General features: G+C 41.0%; 1 protein-coding gene across 1 annotated transcript; it reads right to left on the reverse strand.

Moving 5' to 3' along the window:
* Positions 1-23,487, reverse strand: LOC308313108 (calcium uniporter regulatory subunit MCUb, mitochondrial-like). Its single transcript, XM_080760023.1, has 8 exons — positions 23,235-23,487; positions 4,627-4,687; positions 3,742-3,909; positions 3,457-3,561; positions 2,336-2,496; positions 1,745-1,948; positions 1,226-1,342; positions 1-537 (listed from the first exon to the last, which is right to left on the reverse strand). The coding sequence occupies exons 1-8, from the start codon at positions 23,337-23,339 to the stop codon at positions 460-462; spliced, it is 999 nt and encodes a 332-aa protein (XP_080616149.1). The 5' UTR covers positions 23,340-23,487; the 3' UTR covers positions 1-459.

Consider the following 23,487-nt stretch of genomic DNA (forward strand, 5'->3'; position numbering starts at 1 on the left):
CTTAATTATCAAGATTGTAAACAAAACACTGGATGATATGGATTTGTCATAAAAAGGCACCAGTATCAAAATAAAGTGGAAGAAATGCAATGACTGTTTTTTGTTATGGTCTTTTTATGAATGTATGTGTATGCTTGGATGTGTTTTCATGAATGTGTATTTTTGGGGACTGAGGTCTTCATTCTCATTAACTTTATATATTGCCAACATTCTGTGCATTTCAGTCAAACACTGAAGACAGTGTAGAGCTGAGATAGTTGAACCATCTGTTGATGTACTACTGTGTAAAGGATGAATGAGTTAATTTAATGTGCGTACATACTGTAAAAGCATGTACATGTTTATGTATGCTCACGTTGTGTGTGTGTGTGTGTGTGTGTGTGTGTGTGTGTGTGTGTGTGTGTGTGTACGTGTGTGCAATCGTGTCTTCATGGCTTTTTGGCTATATATACTATATATTCATGGCTTGGGTTGAATCTGCTCTACGGGCATCTGTAGTTGAGTTGGATTCCTGAGACGTCTCAGATCCTCCTCCACCTGACATAATGAGAAAAACGGATATTACTGCTGCAATGTTATATAGATAAAATGACAATCATGGTTATTTGGCAATATATTGAGTTTACGACATCATGATTGAATTGGTACTACCACGAATACCAAACGAGTCGCCCATTTACCAACTCGCCCCGGGCATAAACTCAGTAAAACTATGCCTAACCCTATTCCTAAACTTAATCCCAGTAAAACTATGCCTAACCCTAAACGTATTTCTAACCTTATTCTCAGTAAAAAACAAAATAAGAACTGCCGCACCGAGCGGTCGGTGTGAGGTCGGCGGGAAAAGCGAGTGCGAGATGGATTATGGGCGACGGTACCCAATACCACTACCTTTCTACTACTACTTTTACTGTTACTTTCCAAATATCCTTCACTTCAATACCTGATATTTGACATTCCTTCATCTCCCTTGCACTATATCATCTCTTTGGTTTCATAAGTTCCTCATGTATTCCGTCTACCTCTTTATCTTCTATACTGCAGTCTACTGCAGTCTACAGCAAGGGGCAAAAAATCCCTGAAATGGAGTTGCTATCCATTTTTCCGCACACCGTTTAATACAGCTTTGTAGAGTTATGTTCATATTTTGTGTCTCTCTACAAAATTTTTGTATTTTGAACTGAAATACGTGGACAGGTTAAAGACAAATCCGGAGCTAACAAACCAGGTATAGATCTTCCTTCAGCTCATTGTACTTCTCCACGTTGAAATTCTGCCTCTTGGATCCCTTGTAGAAGTAATGCAGGAACTGCCTGTCCTTAGCCTCTGGGTAAACATAATCCTGCAGACAGGAAAGTTGTGATTGTTAACAGTCTCTGAAGAATTGAGGCTAACAGTGTTATTACTCATAAACCATTTTATTCTGCTTGTGAAGTCCCACCATTTATATTGGTTGGTGTTTAGATTAGGCTACTCTGCAAGCCAATGTGTGTGAGGCACACTGATGGCTCACTGACCAGATAGTAAAAAAGTGGGACCAGATCTCCCTATCGATTTTAACAAAGGAAATATATCCCATTTTTCATGAGCTGTCTAACTGACCATATTCATGAGGCAGCCATTTTACTATTACAGCATCATCTGGGATGGGAAGCTCCACCTCCACAAGGTGAGTTTTCCTTGAGAATGACATAAGAGCAATTGTACATTTAATGCATGAACGGTGTTCCTTCTATCTGCTGACCTGCTTAGTAAGGACGTAGTAGGCAAAGACTCCAATGCTCGTGCTGTAAGTGAGGAAGTAGGTGACAGGCTCCATAACGTCCCAGGAGTAAACCCACCAGGTGAGCCAGGCCAGTGCCCCACCCTGCACTGACAGCATGGCCAGGCCACCCCACACAGCCCTGGATGTCTGGAACTCAGCCTTACGGGAGATCTGGGCCTTCATCTGGATGGTAAATGACACAAGGACAGGGACCACAGACCTCATTAATTAATATTGTTGTATGTATGATCAGTTGAAAGAGTAAGTGAAATGTACAGCATCCAGGCTCGAGGTATTATAGATTAGTTTTATCTTTAGATAATTCACCAACATATTACAGGGAATCCACATAATCTTCAGAAAATCTAAATTTAGAGAGATTTGTAGAGATATGCACGTGCAGTCACGCACACACACACACACACACACACACACACACACACACACACTGACACACACACACACACACACACACACACACACACACACACACACACACACACACACACACACACACACACACACACATGCTGTTTATAATAAAGTATTCGATCAATCAATACACACTACCTTCTCCAGGGGTGAGAGTTCCTGATTGAGGCTATCAAGTCTCTCCAGCAGTTGCCTCTCTGTCTGCATGTGGTGGCCAGGGAGGTGGAGTGCCACCTGGAGCAGATGGACCATGTGCTTCATGTCTTTTAGCTCCATTGCATGCTCGCTAGAACAATGCTCTGTAACAGCAGAAAATAAAAACTGGAGCATTAGCATTCACCTCTTACAGGAAAAGGTGTTAATGGGTGGATGTTCTGGGTGAACCTAGCCACAATTTGCAACACTACATTGTTTTATAATGGGTTGAATCTAGAGTTGCAACAGCCCTTTCACCCTATGGGTGAACGATGAAAAGAGCTCAACCGGGGGGGTCCAGAGAGGGGTTACCCCTTACCCCTGTGTCGGATCGGTGGTTAGACTGGCATATTCACCGATAGCGATATGACCAGATATGGCAAATAAGGGCCGATACCGATACAGTAGGCTATACATCTCTAATTGTGAGTAAGTAAGTCAGGGTGCTGACTATATATCTATTACAACAATAATGTATTTAACTTTGGGGAATAAAATAGATGTTGAAAAAGGTGTTTGTTTTGAGCAATATAGCTGTCTGTTGCTTATGGTAGTAGGAACCTTTGTAACAGGTACTGCGTGACACAGGAACCTGTTAATGGTTGCACCTCTGTTTAGTTGTGGAGAGTGTTACAAACTGATTTGATAAACTATTGCTCGGTTGGATACATTCATGGGGAAAGGGAAGGCACTTTCTCCCAAATATAGGTAAGACATACATTATTGTTTATTGCTGCTGTTTCTTCTGCCACTGTGCAGGAATGGTAAAATGTGAGCACAAGCCATGTGCTTTGGGAAGGCCTCACGCTGTTTACATGCTTGGTGTAAATCTCTGGACATGATGCTAGTATTTAATTTACCCCCAATCCAACTCTTGATACCGAGTACCAAGCAGGGAGGCATTAGTACTTTTGTTATGACTCAGCCAGGGATTGAAGCCCTGACCTCCCAATCTCAGGGCGTACCCACTAAACACAAGGCCAATGAACTGGTAGAAGAACTGAAAAACACCAACAGTGCAATAAGTCCTGGGTGACTAGAGAGCTTTGTGTTGTTCTGGATACCTTTCTCGGGAGAGTGGACGTTGTACACTACATCGTTGATGATGAGCTGAAAGTCCTTGTCCAGTAGAGTGTCGATCAGGGTATTGTTGGCAATACACTGTCCGTCTGGCAGAGAAACAATATCTTTTATAAGCTGCCTTGACTGAAGAAAAAGTTAGTAGATTATGTTTGGTGGTTATTTGATGGTTATTTGCTGTAGAAACCATATATGTATGGTTTCTACAGCAAATTCAACTTGCATGTATAGTATTATCATCATTATGTACTGTAGTGTATGCAACCTACCCTCGGCGAGCACAGAGGCGGTGACTCCAGGGTCCTCCCTTTGTAGGTCATTGATGAGGTCTCCCACACTCATCAGCATTGGTCTGAGGAAGAACAGACACGTCTCACTCCTGGAGGGGAGAGGGACCTCCAGCACAGGACGGCCATGTCTGTACTGCAGAGACACGTCTGGGGACACACAAACCAAGGTGTAGCAAGATCTCAGCAGCGTGTTTACTGCCCTACAGACATGGGCGGATTTTGGGGGGGTGCACTGCACCCCCTGGCAAAAAAAAAAAAAAAAAAAAGATTTTCTTTTCTTAACTTATGGCTTCTGACTGTAGTTTGTAATCATCTCTCTTATCATGATATGATGACTCGCTGTACGGCTGTAGTGCATGTGTGTATGTGTGTGAGCTGCTGTACTACCTAAATAACTCATTTTTAGGGGTTAGGGCATTGTAAAAACGCTAAAATAATAAAATAAAGGTTAAAAGAATCTCTCGCCAAGCATTCGCACCCCCTGGCGTCAAGTTCAAAGTCTGCCTATGCCTACAGAGTGACATAATGACCTGGGCAATTGGGCATTGAAACTGAGTAAAATCTAAAGTATCTCTCTCAAGTTTGTGCAGAAGTGGGTAGTATATTGTTTATTAGTAGCATTTGCCGGTGGCGAGACAAATATCGATACATTATTGACTACTACATCATTCACTCCTATACCAATAAATGATACAACTTCAGCCAGGATAGAAATTAAACTATGATATATTTTGTCTCAGTTGCATAACTTCTGCAGTTACTGTCTTTGTGGGGTTTAAATATTGATTAAAGTAATACAAATGCAATCATCAATCATAAAATCAGATGTTTTGTTGTACTCTACATGTAGTAGCAGTAACTTACCAGTAGAGGGTATGAGTGTACTGCAGAAAACACCTTGATAACGCCCTAGCAGTGGCCATCTCTTTAGTTGAGGCGAGACAGAGAAGAGAGAGAATGAGAGAGTTTAGTATGTTGAATATACTATTGATCTAACATCTATGGGATTGGGGGAAGCATACACTATTGAATTGAAATGAGAACAAAAGAGAGAAAGAAGAGACAGCAATACAAACAGGGCTCTCCATATTTGGCCGAGAGAGAGAGAGAGAGAGAGACAGCTTATTGAATATTCTAATAACACTCAAAGTGGTGACTCCAGTAAACTTAAACGTTGGCATAAAGATAAATGGTGTACAATACACCATCAGCAAATTCTTATGTAGAGAGGAATAGTCAGCAGATCTAGGGGGTATTTAACTGTATTTTATCTTTGGTGTACTGGCTCTGTGCCTGGAAAGCCTGTATTACAGCATGAATTTGTGGTATGAGAACCAACTATTCCATCTGTGCAGGACAGGTGTGAGTGGGTCTGAGATTCAACGGGCAGGCAACCACACAAAGGTAGATCCGAGTAGTGTTTGAAACATGGGTAGAGCTGTCATGATCGTGACATTTTAGTTGATGATTAACTGTAAACTGTCAAACAATTGTGGTTAATGATTTAATTGTGTTTTGGGCAACAATACATCAAATATATTACTGTTTGACTTTGTAAACAAAAAATACACACAGATAAGACAAACGAATAATGAACTATGGCCAAAAAAGAACATACTGTATATCCTTAAGGTGATTATGTAATAATTGTGACAGGTCTAATGATGGGCAGGCACCCACACAAAAGTAGATTTGATTGAGTGTGAAAACATGATTTCTATCATCAATATTGACATCTTAAATATAGTAATCTTAAATCCCCATCCTCCCTGCAGTCCTAATTTAAGCATTACATAAATACAAACTGTCCAATCCGTCAATAACCTTTACTGATGCACAGCCTTGTTTAAATGATTGTGTTGAAATGCGTTTTCTTTTCTTCAATAAATCCTTCCTAGGCTAAAATCCATATTTATTGTGGTGAACACACTCCCACATAGACAGCTTATCATCCTGCCTAGCCAATAGGATTACTGCTGCCCAGCCCATTGTTTAGTACACTTTGAGCATAACAGCCACAGCCCTTTGGTTATGTGCCAACCTCTGAAATGGAGCTGCATGATGAATCAATCAATCAATCAATCAATTAATCAAATCGCCTAATTACATAGCACACCGTTTTCTCTCCATAGATAACTATACTAATAGGCTTATGGGAAGTTATGACACATTTCATGTTTTACCACTGTGTAAATAAACTAGTACTATTTAACCAGAATACTATTGATCCAACAGCCATGGAATCAGATGTTCAGTTATGTGCAGTAAATAACTGTAGGGAACATGAACTTAGATTTTAATTAACTACTGCAGTCATGCAGTACAGGGATGATTTAATCATGTAAATGTAGACATGTTTACAGTGCTGTATGTACTGAAGGAACGTGCAATATAAAAGCAAAGTAGTCACATGGGCTACAAACAAAACTGCTGCTTAATTTGAATTCAGTATTATTTAACTGAATATGGCTGATTAACAAATTGACATGATGCTGCCGTTACATCGTGGATCAAGGTCTGCCAATAAATTCATATCACAATGTACTTGCTGAATAATTTAATTCCAATATGCACTATGCAGTATATATGCACCATGTGGACAGCTTTTATCACATAGACCTATTTGTGGGTGTTCTGTGTTTGCAAAAAACTACAGCTTTCACATGCTCTCTTTAAATGTAATGCAAGATTTTCTTGGACACTCAACTTAGTTCATGTCCAAACACAGCATGAAAGCATGATTTAAATGGGCTAAAGTAAACACTTTTGTTAAAAATTGCAATTTACAATTGTCAGTAGCGTTTATTATAAATGTAATCAGCTGAACAAAGTCAAACAGTTCTTACACAAAATTATATATGGGATCATCAGTAGTGACATTCGGTTGAGACAGAGGAGCCCAAACCACATCCTCCGTGAGGAGGAACCAACAGCTACAGGGAGGGTTTACAATCTGCCTCGTATGGTGACGAGGCTGAGATGTTTGCTGTTCAGCTGCTGCTACAGGGAGGGTTTACAATCTGCCTCGTATGGTGACGAGGCTGAGATGTTTGCTGTTCAGCTGCTGTCGCCAACATCTCATCAGCCATCTTGCCTATTGACTGTCTCTCTGGAGACAGTGGGGGTTGTAGCATGCCACTTGGACACAGGCCAGGGTCTGATCAGCCTTGGTCGGGTCGCATGTTATAAGACCCAGAAACACTGATAAACGATTCCAGGTTTACAATACTGATGATGTGTCAAAGTTTATGCATCAGTAGATGTTTAATTTACTGGGACAGTATAAATGGTGCATTTCTATAGCGCCTTTATCCAAGGTGCTTTACAGAGATTGTGCATTACATTCACCCATTTAACAGCACATTCACACACAGATGCCGGAGGAAACCATGCAAGGCATCAACCTGCACATCGGGAGCATGCTCAAGGACACTTCGACACTAACTCTGGGGGAGCCCGGGTTCGAACTGGGAACCTTGTGTTTCCCATCCGGCCACTCTACCCCTGAGCCACATAATAGCCCCACATAATACATTAACAAGCCTGTATCTAAAGAACTGGGGTTATCTGCTATTATTTCATGGTCCAACTGATTTAATAGTTTAGCTGATTCACATTAACCTGTGGTCCTGCACCTTTAAAATGTAAATGGACTTACTGGTTAGAACTCGTTAGCATGGCAGATTTGTTACACAAATTTGAAGGGGAAAAGTGTGGAGCAAGTATAGCAGCTGGCATTGCAGGCTCCAGTAACTAACTATTAGCCTAGTACAGTATATGCTTTGTCTATAGTTACTTATAGTATAGTATTAGTATTTAGTAATAGCTGAAATAATAGCCATCTCTTAGTTTCCTTCAGCACAGAAAGTGCTGACAACCACTCAGACTCCCAATGCTACCCAATCCTGTCGTCCTGCCAGGGAAGTCATCCAATCAATAGCTATCTCTGTAAGGAAGTGCATCCTCGATCGTATAAGACAATGCCACAGAACCATTGAGGCATACTAATTGAGCAGTCATGGCCATGTGCATATCTGGAGTTTCTTGCACTTCACTGGTTCCAAGATCGAGCTTTAAAATAATCGAAATACAAAGAAACATACAGCTGTGTGACCTGTTTTCTCATGTTTAAAATTGACTTATTCCAATGAATGTACTACTTGCCAGTGTGCTAATGTAAAGGTGATATGGTACACAATCCATGCCCAATGCATTTTAAAGCACAGAACTTCTCAGCCTGGGGCTATATGATCCACCTTTATCCAATCCATTTTGCTAGCCTAGGATGCCTCAGGGTAGAAGCCCATTTAGACCTCAGGCCGATTCTAAAAATGCCTTCTAAATCCTGACCTAAGCTTTCTGAAAAAGTTCAAATATTTATAAAACAAAATACAAAACAATGATGTTGCTATACTGTACATAGCAACAACTACCCCAAAAGGGGTTCCTGCCCTAAATGGGCAATTGAACATGGGATTGACTTTGTCCTCATCTGACTAATTACCTAAAAAAAATGTATGCGACACAGACAGCCACAATACTAGAGGGAGCGACAACGCCAATCTGGTACAACCCACCTTTAAATCAAACATGGGTACATTTTCCTTCTATAGCATTGCCACCCAAGTGTGGAATTCCCTGACCCCATCCCTTAAGAAATGCAGATCACTGGTACATCATCATGTCTATTTGTTCAGACACTAGGATGTAAAATTGTCCATTCATTGTCAATGGGAAGTTAATGTTTGTGTAGCCGAAAATAGCCGATTTGCTTGTTTGTGTAAGACGAAAATCTACACTAATAGCTGAATATAGCCCCTCAAAAAAAGGCAAAGAAGTTTAGGGATAAGGGGTAATGCACTAAAGAAAATAGTGCCCCACGTGTTTGACTGTATCGTGCTGTTTGCATTTCTGTCTAATGAAGTATTCAATCAAGAATGATTTGAAAAGTAGTTCCTGGGAAAATGCAGCCAACATCGACTTATTTATTATTGGTAGCATTTTAACCACCACCCCAGCAACCATATTCTAGGAAAAACTATAGCTTACAATGCAAAGCAATTACCAGTTAACTTACAGGAAAACGGTCCGTTTACCAGTATATTGGCCACAGCTGTGAATAGACTGACAATGACATAGACGTGACGTTGGATTACTGGACCATCCAACCTGGTGCGTTCAGATCGGGTTCACGTCGGGACACACTCATGATCTACGCTTCAATTTAAGTGAAGTTTTATGTTTTCCGCTTGTTGTATCACCTCAGTGCTCTCTGTTTTAATTACTTTGTTTTACTTTACTTGTGTGCACAGTGCACTATAGCCCTGGGGGCACTATATAATTCATCATTATTGCTTGTTCCACAACCTGCAAGGAGAAGCATAACCTTAACCCTGCACCTGAAAACATCCTTGAATGGGATGGGAATGCATGATGTACTGACCTTTACTATCATTCCAGACTGGAGTGGCAGAGTAAAATGCCAACAGCTCTGCAGAATAGATTTAGGTTATCTCAGCCTTTGCTTTGTGTCAAAAGTACTTTGTGGAGAAGCATTCATAGTCAAGGTGCATTTGTTCAGTAGAGCTGCTGGGGTCGCTGCTAATGGGAAAGGTGCACAGATCAAGTGTTGAGCATCAATCACACGGACCATGACCATCTGTCTCTTCACTGAAGATGAAACATGGTTGTGTGTGTGAGGTGAGCATAAGAGTGAGTGTACAAGAGAGATTGCTAACATGGTTAAAATTCCAACACCCGGTTGACTCCAGCAGTTTATATGCCACATGCACTATACCATTCTCCTTATATAATAACTATCATATAAAGTGCCCTGAAGGTCGTGGGCCACAATACAATAAAATAAATTCCAAAAATGCCATTCCTTTTACAAGGTTACAGCTGCAGCATGTTGCCTACTAGTGCTGCATATAAATACTGTACACGGGTTCAGTCATTTTGTAATGGGATGCTGCAATATAAGCAATGCCTCTCTTATGACATGCATACAGTACTGTAGGAAGTTGTAGCAATGTCTATAAAACAAAGCGGCGTACACAAATTGCTCATTAATTAAATTCGGTTATTTCTACACTTTTAAAGCATATCCGTGGTTAAAATTGGGCATAGTTAACAATAGATGGCAATTGCCAAAACAAAAGATAGCATTTTTGAGTATTTTCTATATCAAAGGCAAATTAGTTCCTGTCGTACAAAAACTTAACGCATAATTGGCAGGTAACACATTTAAGCATTGAGCTGGATATGGTCATGAAAAGGCAATTCAGTTGGTCTTTAATCTTTCTAATCTGTATTATATACTGCACCTAGACGGCTGGAAAATACTGCAGGGTGGGGATAGGCAAGGGCCAATAAATACAACAGAATACTCATTATCAGATATCTGTTTGAAGAACAATAGGATTCAAACCAGGGCTGAGGCAGATGACAAGGATGCTCACTCTTACAGCCTGCAGTGAAAAATGAGCCCATTTGAGTCCGACATAAAGATAAGATGGAGATGAGGGTGGTGTTTGTGTGTGCGAGTGTGTGTGTGTGTGTGGATATCAGCATGCAAGAGTGCCAACTATACACAAAACCATTTTCTGTAGCAGGTTGTGAATGTGCGTTGTCAATTGTTCACATCTGCTCCGCCTCATCACTGGCTGTTTATTTCCAAATGTCAACTTTGGTTTATACTGCTTTAATGGCCACTCAGTAACACTTAGTGAAATGTGATTTTTCGCGAGTATCGAACGATGACAAAATAGACCGTAAAACAACAACCACATGGGAGTGATTGAATGCAGGTATTTTCAAGTAGTCATCATACCATTCAAATGTGGCTGTATCCAACAAAAGAATAAGATATTGTGCTTCTCTTCTTGCCTAATGATATCTTTGCTCTTTACTGGTAATACCATGCTTTGAAAACTAGATTTAGTTTTGTCCAGCTGATTAATGTAACCTCAACCTGTGATTAGTGAGTAACAGGAAAGAATCTTAATCTATGGAATTAATGGTGCATGAACCCCCACGTGTCAGGTGGGTCTATTATGGAGCCACCCGACAAAATAGTGGTGGTTCCCAGGTTGCTCTTGTCAGGATGGTAGTTACCCCTGCCCTGATATAGTGAATACTATAAAACTTTAGCTATTAGCCATTTAATCGTGTTTGTGGCACATTTCTGTTTGCCTTTAGGCTTTGTAAACAAATTTGTCATATGTGACAAATAACTTAAATATATATAACATAACTAATTAGATTATACTTAGAGAACCTACAGAGAACATTTATTGTCACCAAGGGGACATTTGTCTTGGGCACAGTGTTAGTCTATTGCTCAAATATTTTAGCATTTTTGTTTTTCAGTTCAACAAATGATATCTTTGAGCGGTTTGCACTTTGGCACAGACAGTCTTCTTGATGACAGTTTTGATTGGTGACAGGGTTGGTTTGTATTCAGAGGGGATGGTGGTGCCAGTATGCAATGATTTGTGTTTGTTGTTTGTTGTTTATTGACTCATACACGCTCTGTGCTCATGGTCTCTCATCTATGAGCTAGCTGTTTGTGCATGCTGCATGGTAAGCTTACTTTTGAGTTGATATTAGACCTTTTAAGTCATCAGCCTGAGGCAGTGAGTCACTGGCACTGCTGGAAGGAGTATTATTCTTCAGTCATAAAAACGGCTTTATCTCAGAAAGAACAAAAATCACCAAACTTGGTAGATCGTTTCAAACTATCAGCTAATACTTACAAAGTCGTATTAAACCATGAAGGTCAATTTATACTTTGTGTGAAAAACATTTTTAATTTGAGCTAATATTTGACAATACAACTGGAAATCAGCAGAATGGTGTGAGTTCTGCCAATGAGGGGGCAGAAAACAGCCCGGTCCCATGGTTCATGCAAGTAGTTTGTCACTCTAAAGCCCATAGACTCCAATGCATTCCGGACACTTCCGATTCAGGCCTTTGTCACTCTTCGCCAATAGAAGTCTATGTAGAAGAGACTCCTTTGGACTGACCCCATGAAGTGAACAGAGTTGTTGTAACTGTCTCATCTATACAACTCTGTTCAACACTAACTCTGGGGGAACCTGTGATCCAACCTTCCGGTTCTCTCTCATCTCTCTCTCATTCTCTCTCATCTATACGACTCTGTTCAACACTAACTCTGGGGGAGCCTGCTGTGATCCAACCTTGATCCGGTTCCAAGCTGCCGCTCTACGGCTCTACATTCTGAGGCACTGCTTTAGAACCATAAGTCTCACAAACACAGGTCTCGGATTCCGCTGCTCCAGACAAATCTATCCATATAAGCCACACCCATTGCACTGCATAACACTGAACACATTGTGGTTTAACAGATTTTTATTAATATCATCTCTTTTATCTTCTTGAGACTGTAGCTGTTGTGTGCCTTTTACTTGATTGGTGATAGGTATTGATGATAATAAAGTTGAACTTTGAACCTTCTGTGCATGGACCCACCAATAATCATGCAGTCCATGACGCACGGACGCACACGGCAGGGAAGATAAAGCTGACAATTCTCTCTAGGCTGTCATAAGAGAAAATGAAAGGGAAGCACATTTGTGTGATAAGGAGCCCAGGGCAGGGGCAGAGAAATGAGGGTGTCATGATTACTGCCTGCTGCCAAAATGAACACAGCCAGTCAGCCACTCCAATTTTGTGTGACCATTAAAACCACTCGCATCTAGGAATGCTGTCTTGTTATTCAGTTCACATTCTGAAAGGGATAAATGAGAAACGTTTGCAAGCAGGGAGTAATAGGGAAAACTCCCGGGGCATGTCTAGGGATGTACCGATGAGACAATTTGGCCGATATCGATATCAGATATAATTAATTGCCATTATGGCCGATAACCGATACAACCGATGTCAATATGATCTCATTCTGTATTAAAAATATATAATTATTTTGGCTATTCTGAAAAAAGGCTTATTCCAAACTAGGGTTGCACCGTTATTGAAATGTTGGCTCATATCCCAACATAAACAGCTTGAATGTAGTATTTCTTTCTTTCGAGTCAATAATTTTAATTTGCAGCCTTCATCATCACAAAAGGCTTTTTCAGGCTTTTTAATTTAACATTTTCAACATAATTATAATAAAATGAAATATCTGCTAAATCCGATATATTATTTTACCGATACCGATTTCCGATTATCGGCCGATACGGACGATGCGTTTGCCGATTAATCTTCCATCACTACTTGGGTCCCATGAACGGTTCCCGAGCCATGTGGCCCTGGTGAGAGCAGGAGTGGACCTGGTGAGGAGCTGGTTCTGCAGGAGCCTGCAGAACCATTGTGGCTCAAGAATCCACCACTCCTGAATGAAGTGTCTGGTGCTGGGAGTCTGGTGCAATGCACACGTCCTGGACCTGGTGAGAGGTCGCATAGGAGGTGCCCGGACAGGAGTCAACCCACAGAGCCAAGTCCTTCCACACTCCAGATTGATCTACTGTCTGTAACTCCCAGTCCCGGCAGAGTAGTTACGGAGCAACGGATTGTGTTTTTTCGTTCTACAAGTACACCCCCTGGACATCATGAAACTAGTATGTCCCAATCCAACCCTTGATGCATCGGGTGCCAAGCATAGAGGCATTGGGTTCCATTTTACAGTCTTACACACACACACACACACACACACACACACACAGTCACACAGTCACACACACGACAAACAGACAAAGGAAAAAACATAATCTACCCCTTGCATTGGTCCTGGTTGGCAGAGATAACTTGGTTACAGATTAGTGTGATTTCGAATTGAAATGCACTAATGCAGTAATGATATGATGATGATCATTTGGTAGCAGTGTGCATCTCTCCCTTACAAGACAAGTTGATATGTATCTAGATACATGGGATACGATGCGATTCAGAGAAGATACATTTTACTTACTTTGGCACTTGGCAGTTAGTCAGGTGGAGAAATAAGAAAAAGAAAAGGCTTAGCCCTTCAGGCTACAGTGCAATGAGGTGCAACTCATTGCACTGTACTGTGCAACTCGGCATACACTGTTCTTGTTCAGCAATGCCCTGCACAATCACACAGACACATTAAAACCTGGAAACTTGCCCCGTACAACCACAATCTTATACTGTTGACCACCGGGTAGTTGTGGGTGCAGTGAGCAAGGGCACCAGAGGGGTAAGTGGGGCCATTCGCTTCCCCTCCAAGATTCTTCCTGGGGATCAAACCAGGAACCTTTCAGTGCGCCTCTAACATTTTAGTCCACTGCTGCCCCATCCTATGGTCATAGGTCTTCTGCAGAAAAAAATATATATGTGCACATCAGGAGCAGTTAGGCGTTCAGTGTCTTGCTCAAGGACACTTTGACATTAACTCTGGGGAGCCTGGGTTTGAACTGGGAACCTCATGGTTTTCTAATTCTGCTGTTCTACAGCTTGACAGATTTAGCTCGTTTTGTGCCTGAGATTGGATTTAGTTTTATGCTGTATGGTCCTGGAATGAACTCCAGAAAGACATTAAAATGGAGCACTAGTTCTCTAACAGTTTTATTTAAAAGGGATAGTTCATTCATCCCCAAAATTACTTTTTCTATCAATTACTCACTCCATGGAGACTTGAATAAATCATTTGATGACTAGCTCCCCATGCTACCACTGCTGGTTGTGTTTTTGCTTGTTTTGTATTTTATGTTATAATGCCTAGGAATGAGCAAGTAATCGGTCATCATATCGGTGTTGGGCTGTTGGCCGATGTTGGCAATATCGGTATTGAACCGGTATTGGATAGGTTTTAGCCACTATTTTATTATTTATATTTTTGATAGCCCCTCTTATGTCCAGCTTTGAGGGTTTGCGTAAACAAACATTGTTTTGCTACCACCACCTACTGTATGACTAGTTTTTAGAGTGTAAACACAAACATTGCATAAACACAAACATTGAAGACAAAAGTGAGGATGCAAAAAAAGCGGCCCTCACTTCACACGGGTGTGATTTTTTATTTTAATACAGAATGAGATCATATCGTCATCGGTTTATATTGGTTATTATCAGCCATAACAAATCGATCAGAAAGTTCCCATTCCTAATAATGCCTGCTTGGCTGCTTCCTTGGCCAGGGCTCCCTTGTAAAAAAGAACCATCAATGGTTGAAGTCCAGCTGAAAACAGAGTAGTCGGACTCGTAGTAGAAGTATTATACAACAGGTCGTTTCTAGGAAGCAAACTCATTGATTGAAACAGCTTTCTAGCCATGCTTTTACCACGATATTGGAACACCTAATCAAAACAAAGAATTCAGCCGTGCTTTTCTCCCAGAGAGCAGCAGACTCGGTGGCGATTATCTTAGTTTTAAGGGAAACTGTTGTATAATTGCAATATTACAGTCGAGGGTGTTCTTTATCGTCATTTATGCACTTCTGCAATGCCTTTTGGAAACGTAAGCGGCGAGGTGCACATTAATGATGATAAAGAATGATGTGTAATATTGCTTAAGTATATGGTGGTCTCTATGGGGAAATAAATACTGCAGTTGTTAAGGGATGCAGTATTACAGCATACAGTAGGATCCATGTTTATGACACTTAAGAGAACAAGGCCTCTATGACTCGGGAGACAAACTGCTGTCATCATATTACAAATGACAAATAAGTGTCTACCCGGCAGTCCAGTACATCACCTATACATTATAATTGAATCTATAGCAATTGATTGTGAAGGAATATTTGCCCATGGAATTAATAGATAATTTGTTTGGAGAATGCTCTAGAGACCAATATAAGGCTAGCTCCAAGATAGTGAAAAGCCTTTTACCAAAAGAAGAGACTATGAGTTAATATTCCACTTTCATCCATTACTTGAGAGCAAAGCACCAGATAAGGAAAATACCACATTTCTTATCTCTTAGCTGTAGCATTGCTCTCACTGTAGGCTCTTCCGGGACTTGACAGTGCATGACTGAATGCTCTTTTACACAAGCACATGTTACAGAAAGTTACATTTACATCTGAGGTCTGCATAGGATTTTCACAGTTTGAACATGCCATTCTATTTCTGCCTATGAGGCTGTCTTTTTTTAATGGTTTTCAATGGGAATACCATTGGCTATCCATGTGAAAATGCTCTGTTCCCATTGAAAACCATTGCAAAAAAACGGCCACGACATAGGCAGACACAAAGTTAGGTGTGACATACAACTTACACTTGCAAAATTAAAATGATGTGACAATAAAGTCGATTGATGGATTCAGAATCTTGTTTAAAGACCACTTAAGATTTCTCAACCATTTTCCCCTACTTTTCAGCTACTTCTAAAAAACAGCAATGTTTAACATATCCAGCATAGATCTATGCCATTCCTTTCAAAAATGTTGAGCATCATTGCTCTGTAGAAACTAGAAAGTGGCAATCATATCTGCAGAGGCAACACCATGAATATACTGTAATAGTCTCTGAGGGTTCTGCCCACCTGCTCCTTCTCAGCACTCAAGACCAGTCTATTTCTGTGGACAGCATCCTAATGGAGAAGGGCTGGAGTTAATCCCCTCACTCATCAGTCAGGGCCAAACAGTGACAGAATCTCGTCTCCTCTGGCTTACCAATAGCAGGCTGGACAGTGGACACTGAATCAGAATGTTAGACTGAACCCTGAGCTGTCAGAACCAGATGTCAGCCTTGTCCAAACGTTACCAATTACCATTTTCCAAAATAGCCAGTTCAAATGTAAAACATGATCCGCTTGGAAATGGCAGCTTCACATGCAGCTAGTGTGATGTGGGACGATTTTGTCAAGACTTATGATAAAACAGTGCAATGCAAATTGTGCAACACAAAGTATGCATATCACTCGTCAACATCAGTGATGTCAAATCACATTAAAGCGAGACACCCAAAGCCTTCACCCAAGCAAAGTACTGAAAGCAGAAAGGCAGACTTCACCGTGAAACCTCGCCATTGTGATGACTGGCAGGCAGAAAAGGTCATGATTTGATGGTAGCCGATGATGCGAATACAGAGACACCCTGTCGCCAAACACTGTGACAGCGCGACGAGAGAGAGAATATATAATAATACCGGTACAGACTTGCCCCCATTTTTACTGAGGTTACGAATAACATATGGTGACCGTGTTTTGTATTCGCTGAGGTAACCGGAACACTCCTTAAGATGTTATAAATGTTTATATCCAGGCCATATAGCTACATATTGTTGAACGTGTTGTGTCATTACCGGTACTATTATTATTTGGCATTGAGGAGAGCTGAGTCAGACACCATTCTTCCTAATTTGTCAAACATAGACCTCGTTAGTTATAGGCAGATGCAGCCCAGGGGTTCTCAACCTGGGACGCACACAGATGTATTAGGCGGTCAGTAGTTTATTCGCCTCTGGGAATTGTTAAGAATTCACAAGGAGACAAGGATGGAGTGTTGCTTGTAGGCACAGTGTTTGCTGAATGTAGCACAGCACAGTATGGAAAGACACACTAATGTGGGTCTGTTTACTCTGTTAGTATGTGTGCTTCTAAAGGAGGGAGGGAGACAAGATACTCAACAGTAGTACAATTTAAATACAATACTCCTCCATGACTGCAAACAATCCTACTCCACAAAACACACATCACTACAATATACAGCATAAATGAACACAGCATAATGAAACTATAATGTCACCAATATTCTGTATTAGCCCCAAATTACAATGAAATAGAATAGAATGAAGTACTGTATATACACATGGTTACCATGTTAGAGGAAATCAAACAAACTGAGCTGATTATTAGTATTCATAAGGCTTAAGCAAAACAGACATTACCCAAATTCTGGTGACTTAATTGCTTTGAGTCAGTGACTCGCAAAGATTCATCAAATAGTGAATTCAAGTGAAAACATTAGATCTAGAGAAAATACACATCTCAAACTGTTTCACTCTCCTCGTCTCTCCTTCTTTTGGACTGAGCAGAAAACTCATTTAGAGCATTAAGAGCACTGCATGACTTAATTGTCCAATTCAATTGGGGCCTTTTGAACACACGCACGCACGCGCGCACAGACTCGTATCCCATTCATGAAATACCACCTCAAATAAGTCAATTATCGCACACAGTACATATAAATAGAGATGATTAGCTCAGCTGTATAGTTATAGCTGTTATAGTACTGCTTTTTGGCAAATGTACTTTCAAACTATTTGTGTCTGATGGTCAAAACGTCAATAACATTAATCAAGTGCTCCTGCTGTGCTGTACAGCTGTGCAGTCATAGTAACAGAGCGAAGCACTGGACAGGATTTAACGTGGGATGTAATTGCTAACACTAATTGGTTTTGACAGATGAGCAGGCCCAGTGAGCTTTGCTCTGCAGCTGCCCACAAAATTACTCATGGTTTTTACATTAGGTGAAACGTTCACCCAAGGTGAACATAGCATATAGGGTAGCCTGTCTCGGCTACAGTACTACTAGGGAAGAAAATAATTACTTCATAAACATTTTCTTGTCTTGGTATGTTTTATCCATATTGTCACCTTTAACATTAAAGGACCACTTCACCACTTTTCAACCTATCTTCATATAATTGGTGTTCTTATCCCACGATTTTGCAACCCATTTTTTTCACCCAGTGTCAGTTATCTAATGTAATCCTGGGTGCTACACTTCCTCTGCCAACCTGGGGGGGCAGCGGACTCAGACTGACCTCTTGCTTCCTTCTATGCATGAAGAGTCCAAGCTGCTTCTTTTCACCCGACAGGGGAGAGTTTCCCCGGCCGGACATAGCGTGTGGAAGGAAGTAAGGAACACATTATTCCTACCAGTTCCTTTCCCCTCGATCAGGCGCCCCGGCTGGCCAGGGGGAGGTAGTTTAGAGACCAGGATTACTGCATGTTTTTGTGAGGGTACCTACCCTTGGGGACAAGGGGAGAACATGCAAACTCCACACAGAAAGGCCCTTTCGCCAACCCCGCCTCGGGTATGGACACTGATGACGCGGAGGAGAGAACGCGCCCCCAGCACCCACAGCTGTGAGGCGACAGCACTACCAACTGTGCCCCGTCCTCACTAATGTTCATGATAAAATATCACAATTTGTTTCTACTCGGTCTGTGTCTCATAGGAGGGCTTGGGCAGTTCAGAAACACTTCCACCAGTGACATCATCGTTAGGCAGATTAGCCACTCCTATAGACAGCTATGTGTCCCTATGTGTGTCCCAGTATACATGTGTACGGGAGGAGGACTTTTACAGTACAGTACTACAGCACCACTCAATTCAGAGAAGGTCTGATTTTAAACAAGATTTTTGAGGGGCACCTATGCCCAGCTTTGAGTGTTTGTGTGAGATTATCGCGAGAACAATGGCTTCCATTATTGCATTGCACATTTTCAGGTATAGAAAGCCTGCAGTTTCTATTAGCCTGGATTCCCCATTGATGATGTCACTGGTGGACGGGTTTCTGAACTGCCCACAGCAGTGTGTGTGTGTGTGCGTGTGCGCGTGCGTGTGCGTGTGTGTGCACATGCATGCATTGAAAAAAGATTTTAAGAGATACATTTATAATCAAAAAAAGATTTAGGTTGGAGTTAGGATTAGACATTTAGAAGTCACATTTAGGTCAAGGAATAAGACACATAGTTACTGTATGCCTGATTTAAGCTTAGTTGCGTCCTGTGTGCTGGTGTCATGTCAAGATTGTAGATTTTTTGGCTTTAGGTTTACGGTAAAAAAATGATTGCCAATTTTTTAAATGTGGCATTCATAAAATCGGTGTCCTATAATGTTGATCCTGTCCTCACACAACACAAGTATAGTAGATTACTATGAAAACCTGTAAAACCTGTCAGTCTGTCCATCGGTCCGTCACGCCACCATATATGGCCGTCAGTCCATCACGCCTCATCACACGCTCCATATATGGCTGTCTCCAGATATGAAGATCACGTCACTGACCTCATCAAACCCTGGATAGCCATAAATGGATCATCACCTAGATCTGCATATATGGAGCTGGCCAGCAACTCTACATCTGACCTCAAACCCTTAGATCTGACCGCTTCTGACATATGTACATGTTGATCCCTCCCCACCCGTCCTTCCTCTTCGATGTCTCCCTTTCGTGTTTCGTCTGATACCTGTCCATTCAAACTCTAGAGGGGCCCGCCCCAAAGTTAACTCTGGTGGCCAACAGCTTATCTGAACTCATCAAACCCTGTACACTCAAGACACGCTCCATATATGGTCAGACCTCATCAAACCCTGTACACTCAAGACACTCATGACAGTTGGTTGACCGTAACTGGAATAAGTGGACTGTATCATACTGCGCTGTTAAAATGGGTTGGAAAGAAAAGGGCCAACCTAGATACTAACCTGCAGCGGCACACTGCATTAGCCCTGTCCTGCCCCAGCACCCAACACAACCTAGAATGCAGAGTACAGGTTGAACAACCATTTTGGCCCTTTCTATAGTATCCAACCCATTTTAACAGCTCAGTAATATACCCATTCCAGTTACGTTCAACCAACAGTCATGTTTTGCCTTTTATTATAGGTAGTAGACTATCAGTTGTTGGTTGAGTTCACATGGCTTGAAGCCAAAACAAATCCCAAGACTGAAAACGTTTTTTGCAAATCTGCACTGATCTCATTAAATAACCCCTATGAAATCCTCAGGACTCAAATCAGTCCCCAGGACTGAGAACTTTAAGCCCTGAGTTCAATATTTCTAATTCCCTTTCAAAGTGGCATTTGACTTGAGTATCAATTAAGTGACAGTCAAATCACTTTTGAGGAATTGTAATCAAACGTTATAAAACAAATTAAAATAGTATGTTTATACAGAGTAAGGTCATCACCTGGTAATGACACAGTCCTGTAGCTGAAAGGTCAGAAGTGCAGTCCTTGCAACCACAATGTTTCCAGCCAGACAGGTCTAGTCCAGAATGCCACTTAAGCACTATATACTTTGTTGTACAACAAATAGTTGACCTACAAGCTTGTAGATGTTTGGAAAATTTGAAAGATCTAGAAAGCTTTTGCCTATAATGCCATGTTGAAAGTGGTTATCACTTAACATACCTATGTACACCCGCACAGTATAATTGGTATGAAGTGTAACTGAATATCGCTGTTTTAGTATCCCCACTTAACCCATTAAGACCAGAGTTTGATTCTACAAATGTTATGTTATGGTTATGGCAAAACTTAACTTAAATAATAATCACTATTATGGATCCATAAAACATGTATTCAGCTCTTTTTAATGCATTAATTGCATACACTATTCGGCGATATATTTTCTGCTTATTTGGGCCGAAACCGAATAGGCCGAAAAAGCATTTTTAGCCCTTTTCTGCCGAATATTTTCTGCGGCCGAATATTCGGTGCATCACTAAACAAATATCTAACATTGAAGTAAAGATTGTAGTGTCTGTATTTTGAGGAAATGTTTACATCCAACTGATGCTATGTTGTAAAAACAGAGAACTGACCCATGGTTTTATGTAGCCTAATTTACTGTAGGCTTACGCCATTGAAAAGCATAATTCTTCCACGCTGTCATGACTAAGGAGATACCAGTAAAAATAAATCGGGTTGGGGGATTCATTTACAATTCCACAATCTCGTGTGGTATCGAATGCGCATACCGTAATCACTGAGGCAGTAGCATTGACTTTACATTAAAGCACACTAGTCAAATTACTCTCTTTTATTTCATTATGGATTTTATTTGCACATCGCAGTGCCTTTCTCCCCAATAAATGTGCCTTGTTTTCTCTGTAGAGGACGATGGTAGAGGAGCAGTTCAGAAGTTCAACGGCTGGCCTGATCTGTACATGTTGTCACATTATATATAGCCTCAGATGTGCTTGGTTGGGTTTACTGGGTTGTTTGATTAAAGGTTTGAAAAGCAGGCATGTCCTCTGAGGGTCACTTCTTCAAATGTCCAGTCTAATAACTGTGAATCCAATTCTGATCTGCCCTTGGGCAAAGCATTTCACGCCCCATTGCTAGAGTGGCCATGGTTGGAATAGGAAGCCTATAGCTTCCTCTGCAGTGACAGACTGTGGTGACCTGCGGGAGCAATGTGGTCACGTTGCAAAAGACTAAAGACTAAAGACCAATTCACAATCTATTTCTATTTTGCTGGGCAAAAGTGGATAGGGATAAAGGCAAACATGTATTTCCTGAAACAACATCTGTTACTTAATAAATGGCCTAAGAATTTTCACATATTATTTCTGTGGTGGGATGGTATGGTGGTGATGAATGAAAAGAACAGCAAGATAGCCTGCTATATGCTGATTGACATTATTGCTTGCTCAGTAGAGGCTGAGGCTTTTAGGTATGAGCAGGCATGGATACAAACAAACCATATTTTAGAGCTGTGTGCAAACTGACTGAGCTTAGCTACATGATGTGTGCTTGTAAAATCTGGCAATGGCTGGTTAAATTAACACAAACACTTGACACTTAACACATTATATACTGACTAGTCTATCTATATTCAACTCAACATAATTGTCACATCACAGTGTAAAAAAAAGTGGGTGAAATGCAATGCACTGCCATACAAGCTCCATTATTTGCATATATTTAAGAAATAGAGAAAGAAATACACAAATGGTGCATGTTTAAAAAAATAAAATAGTACATGGAATGGAATGGAATGTTAAAAATATCGAGCAGGTAGGTTATAGCAGGTTAGGTATAACAGATATTATGTAGCCTACAATTTGCAGGGTTTAAAATGTGAATAAATGAGGCTGTTATAGAATAGCAGCAACAGATAACACGTGACAGTGTGCTGTACATTAAATAAATGGCAGTGGGACATAGAAGGACATGATGTCCAGTGAGTAAGCAATAACATGGAATCTGCACGAGTGCAACAATGGTGCTTTATTACACCTGAATGCACTGTGGATAGAAAATCGTGTAGGCTATGCCTATGCCGGTACGGTACCCTACTTAAATAATCCATATTTTATGATTACATGATAGGCAGCGGAGCGGTGCTTCGATACGCGCGACTGAGTGCTGAGTCTGCTGACAGGGACTCATCTTGACAGGGACTTTTGAGTGCGAATTGTCAATCATCATGTTAGAACTAGCGTAAGTAAGTCGCCTACACAAGCAAGCACAATAAAAGTAATGCTTTCTTTTTAGTAGCTGTATTTAACACAAGTTTAGCTGCTACAGGAGATTTTTTTTTTTAAATATATTGCAATCGCAGTCATATTAGAAATCAATCATTTTCTCCCCATAATTCCGATCCTCATCCATTATAGGCTATTCAGATTCAGAAGAACCGGCAAAATAGTGAGGAATGTAAGGAATGTATCGTGTCGTGCAGTAACTGTAGTACCTACAACTGAAACCTGGAGACTGGAGAGCACAACTTCAATAATCTGACCGAGTCAGACCGACAATTGTCTAATGTAACAATTTATAAAGTTTCATGCAGTTTGTTTACCTTCTGAAACAAGATAACTGGACCACGGGATGTTTTGAGAGCGGAGTGGAAAGGACTTCCGTATAGTGTCGCCTGGAGTTTGGCGACCATCCGCACCGAAGCCATCGCTACAACTGAACTTAATCCGGTCGTTTCATAGCAGCTATAGTGGTTCCTGCACTACTGTCGAAAAATGATGTGCCAGACCGCCGGTCCCGGAACAGAATGTTTTGTTTAATTTGTGTTCGTGTGTTGTTGTTATAAAGCAACTGAA

The sequence above is a fragment of the Protomyctophum bolini genome, assembly GCF_963924005.1.
Source record: "Protomyctophum bolini genome assembly, chromosome: 3".
Lineage (NCBI taxonomy): Eukaryota > Metazoa > Chordata > Actinopteri > Myctophiformes > Myctophidae > Protomyctophum > Protomyctophum bolini.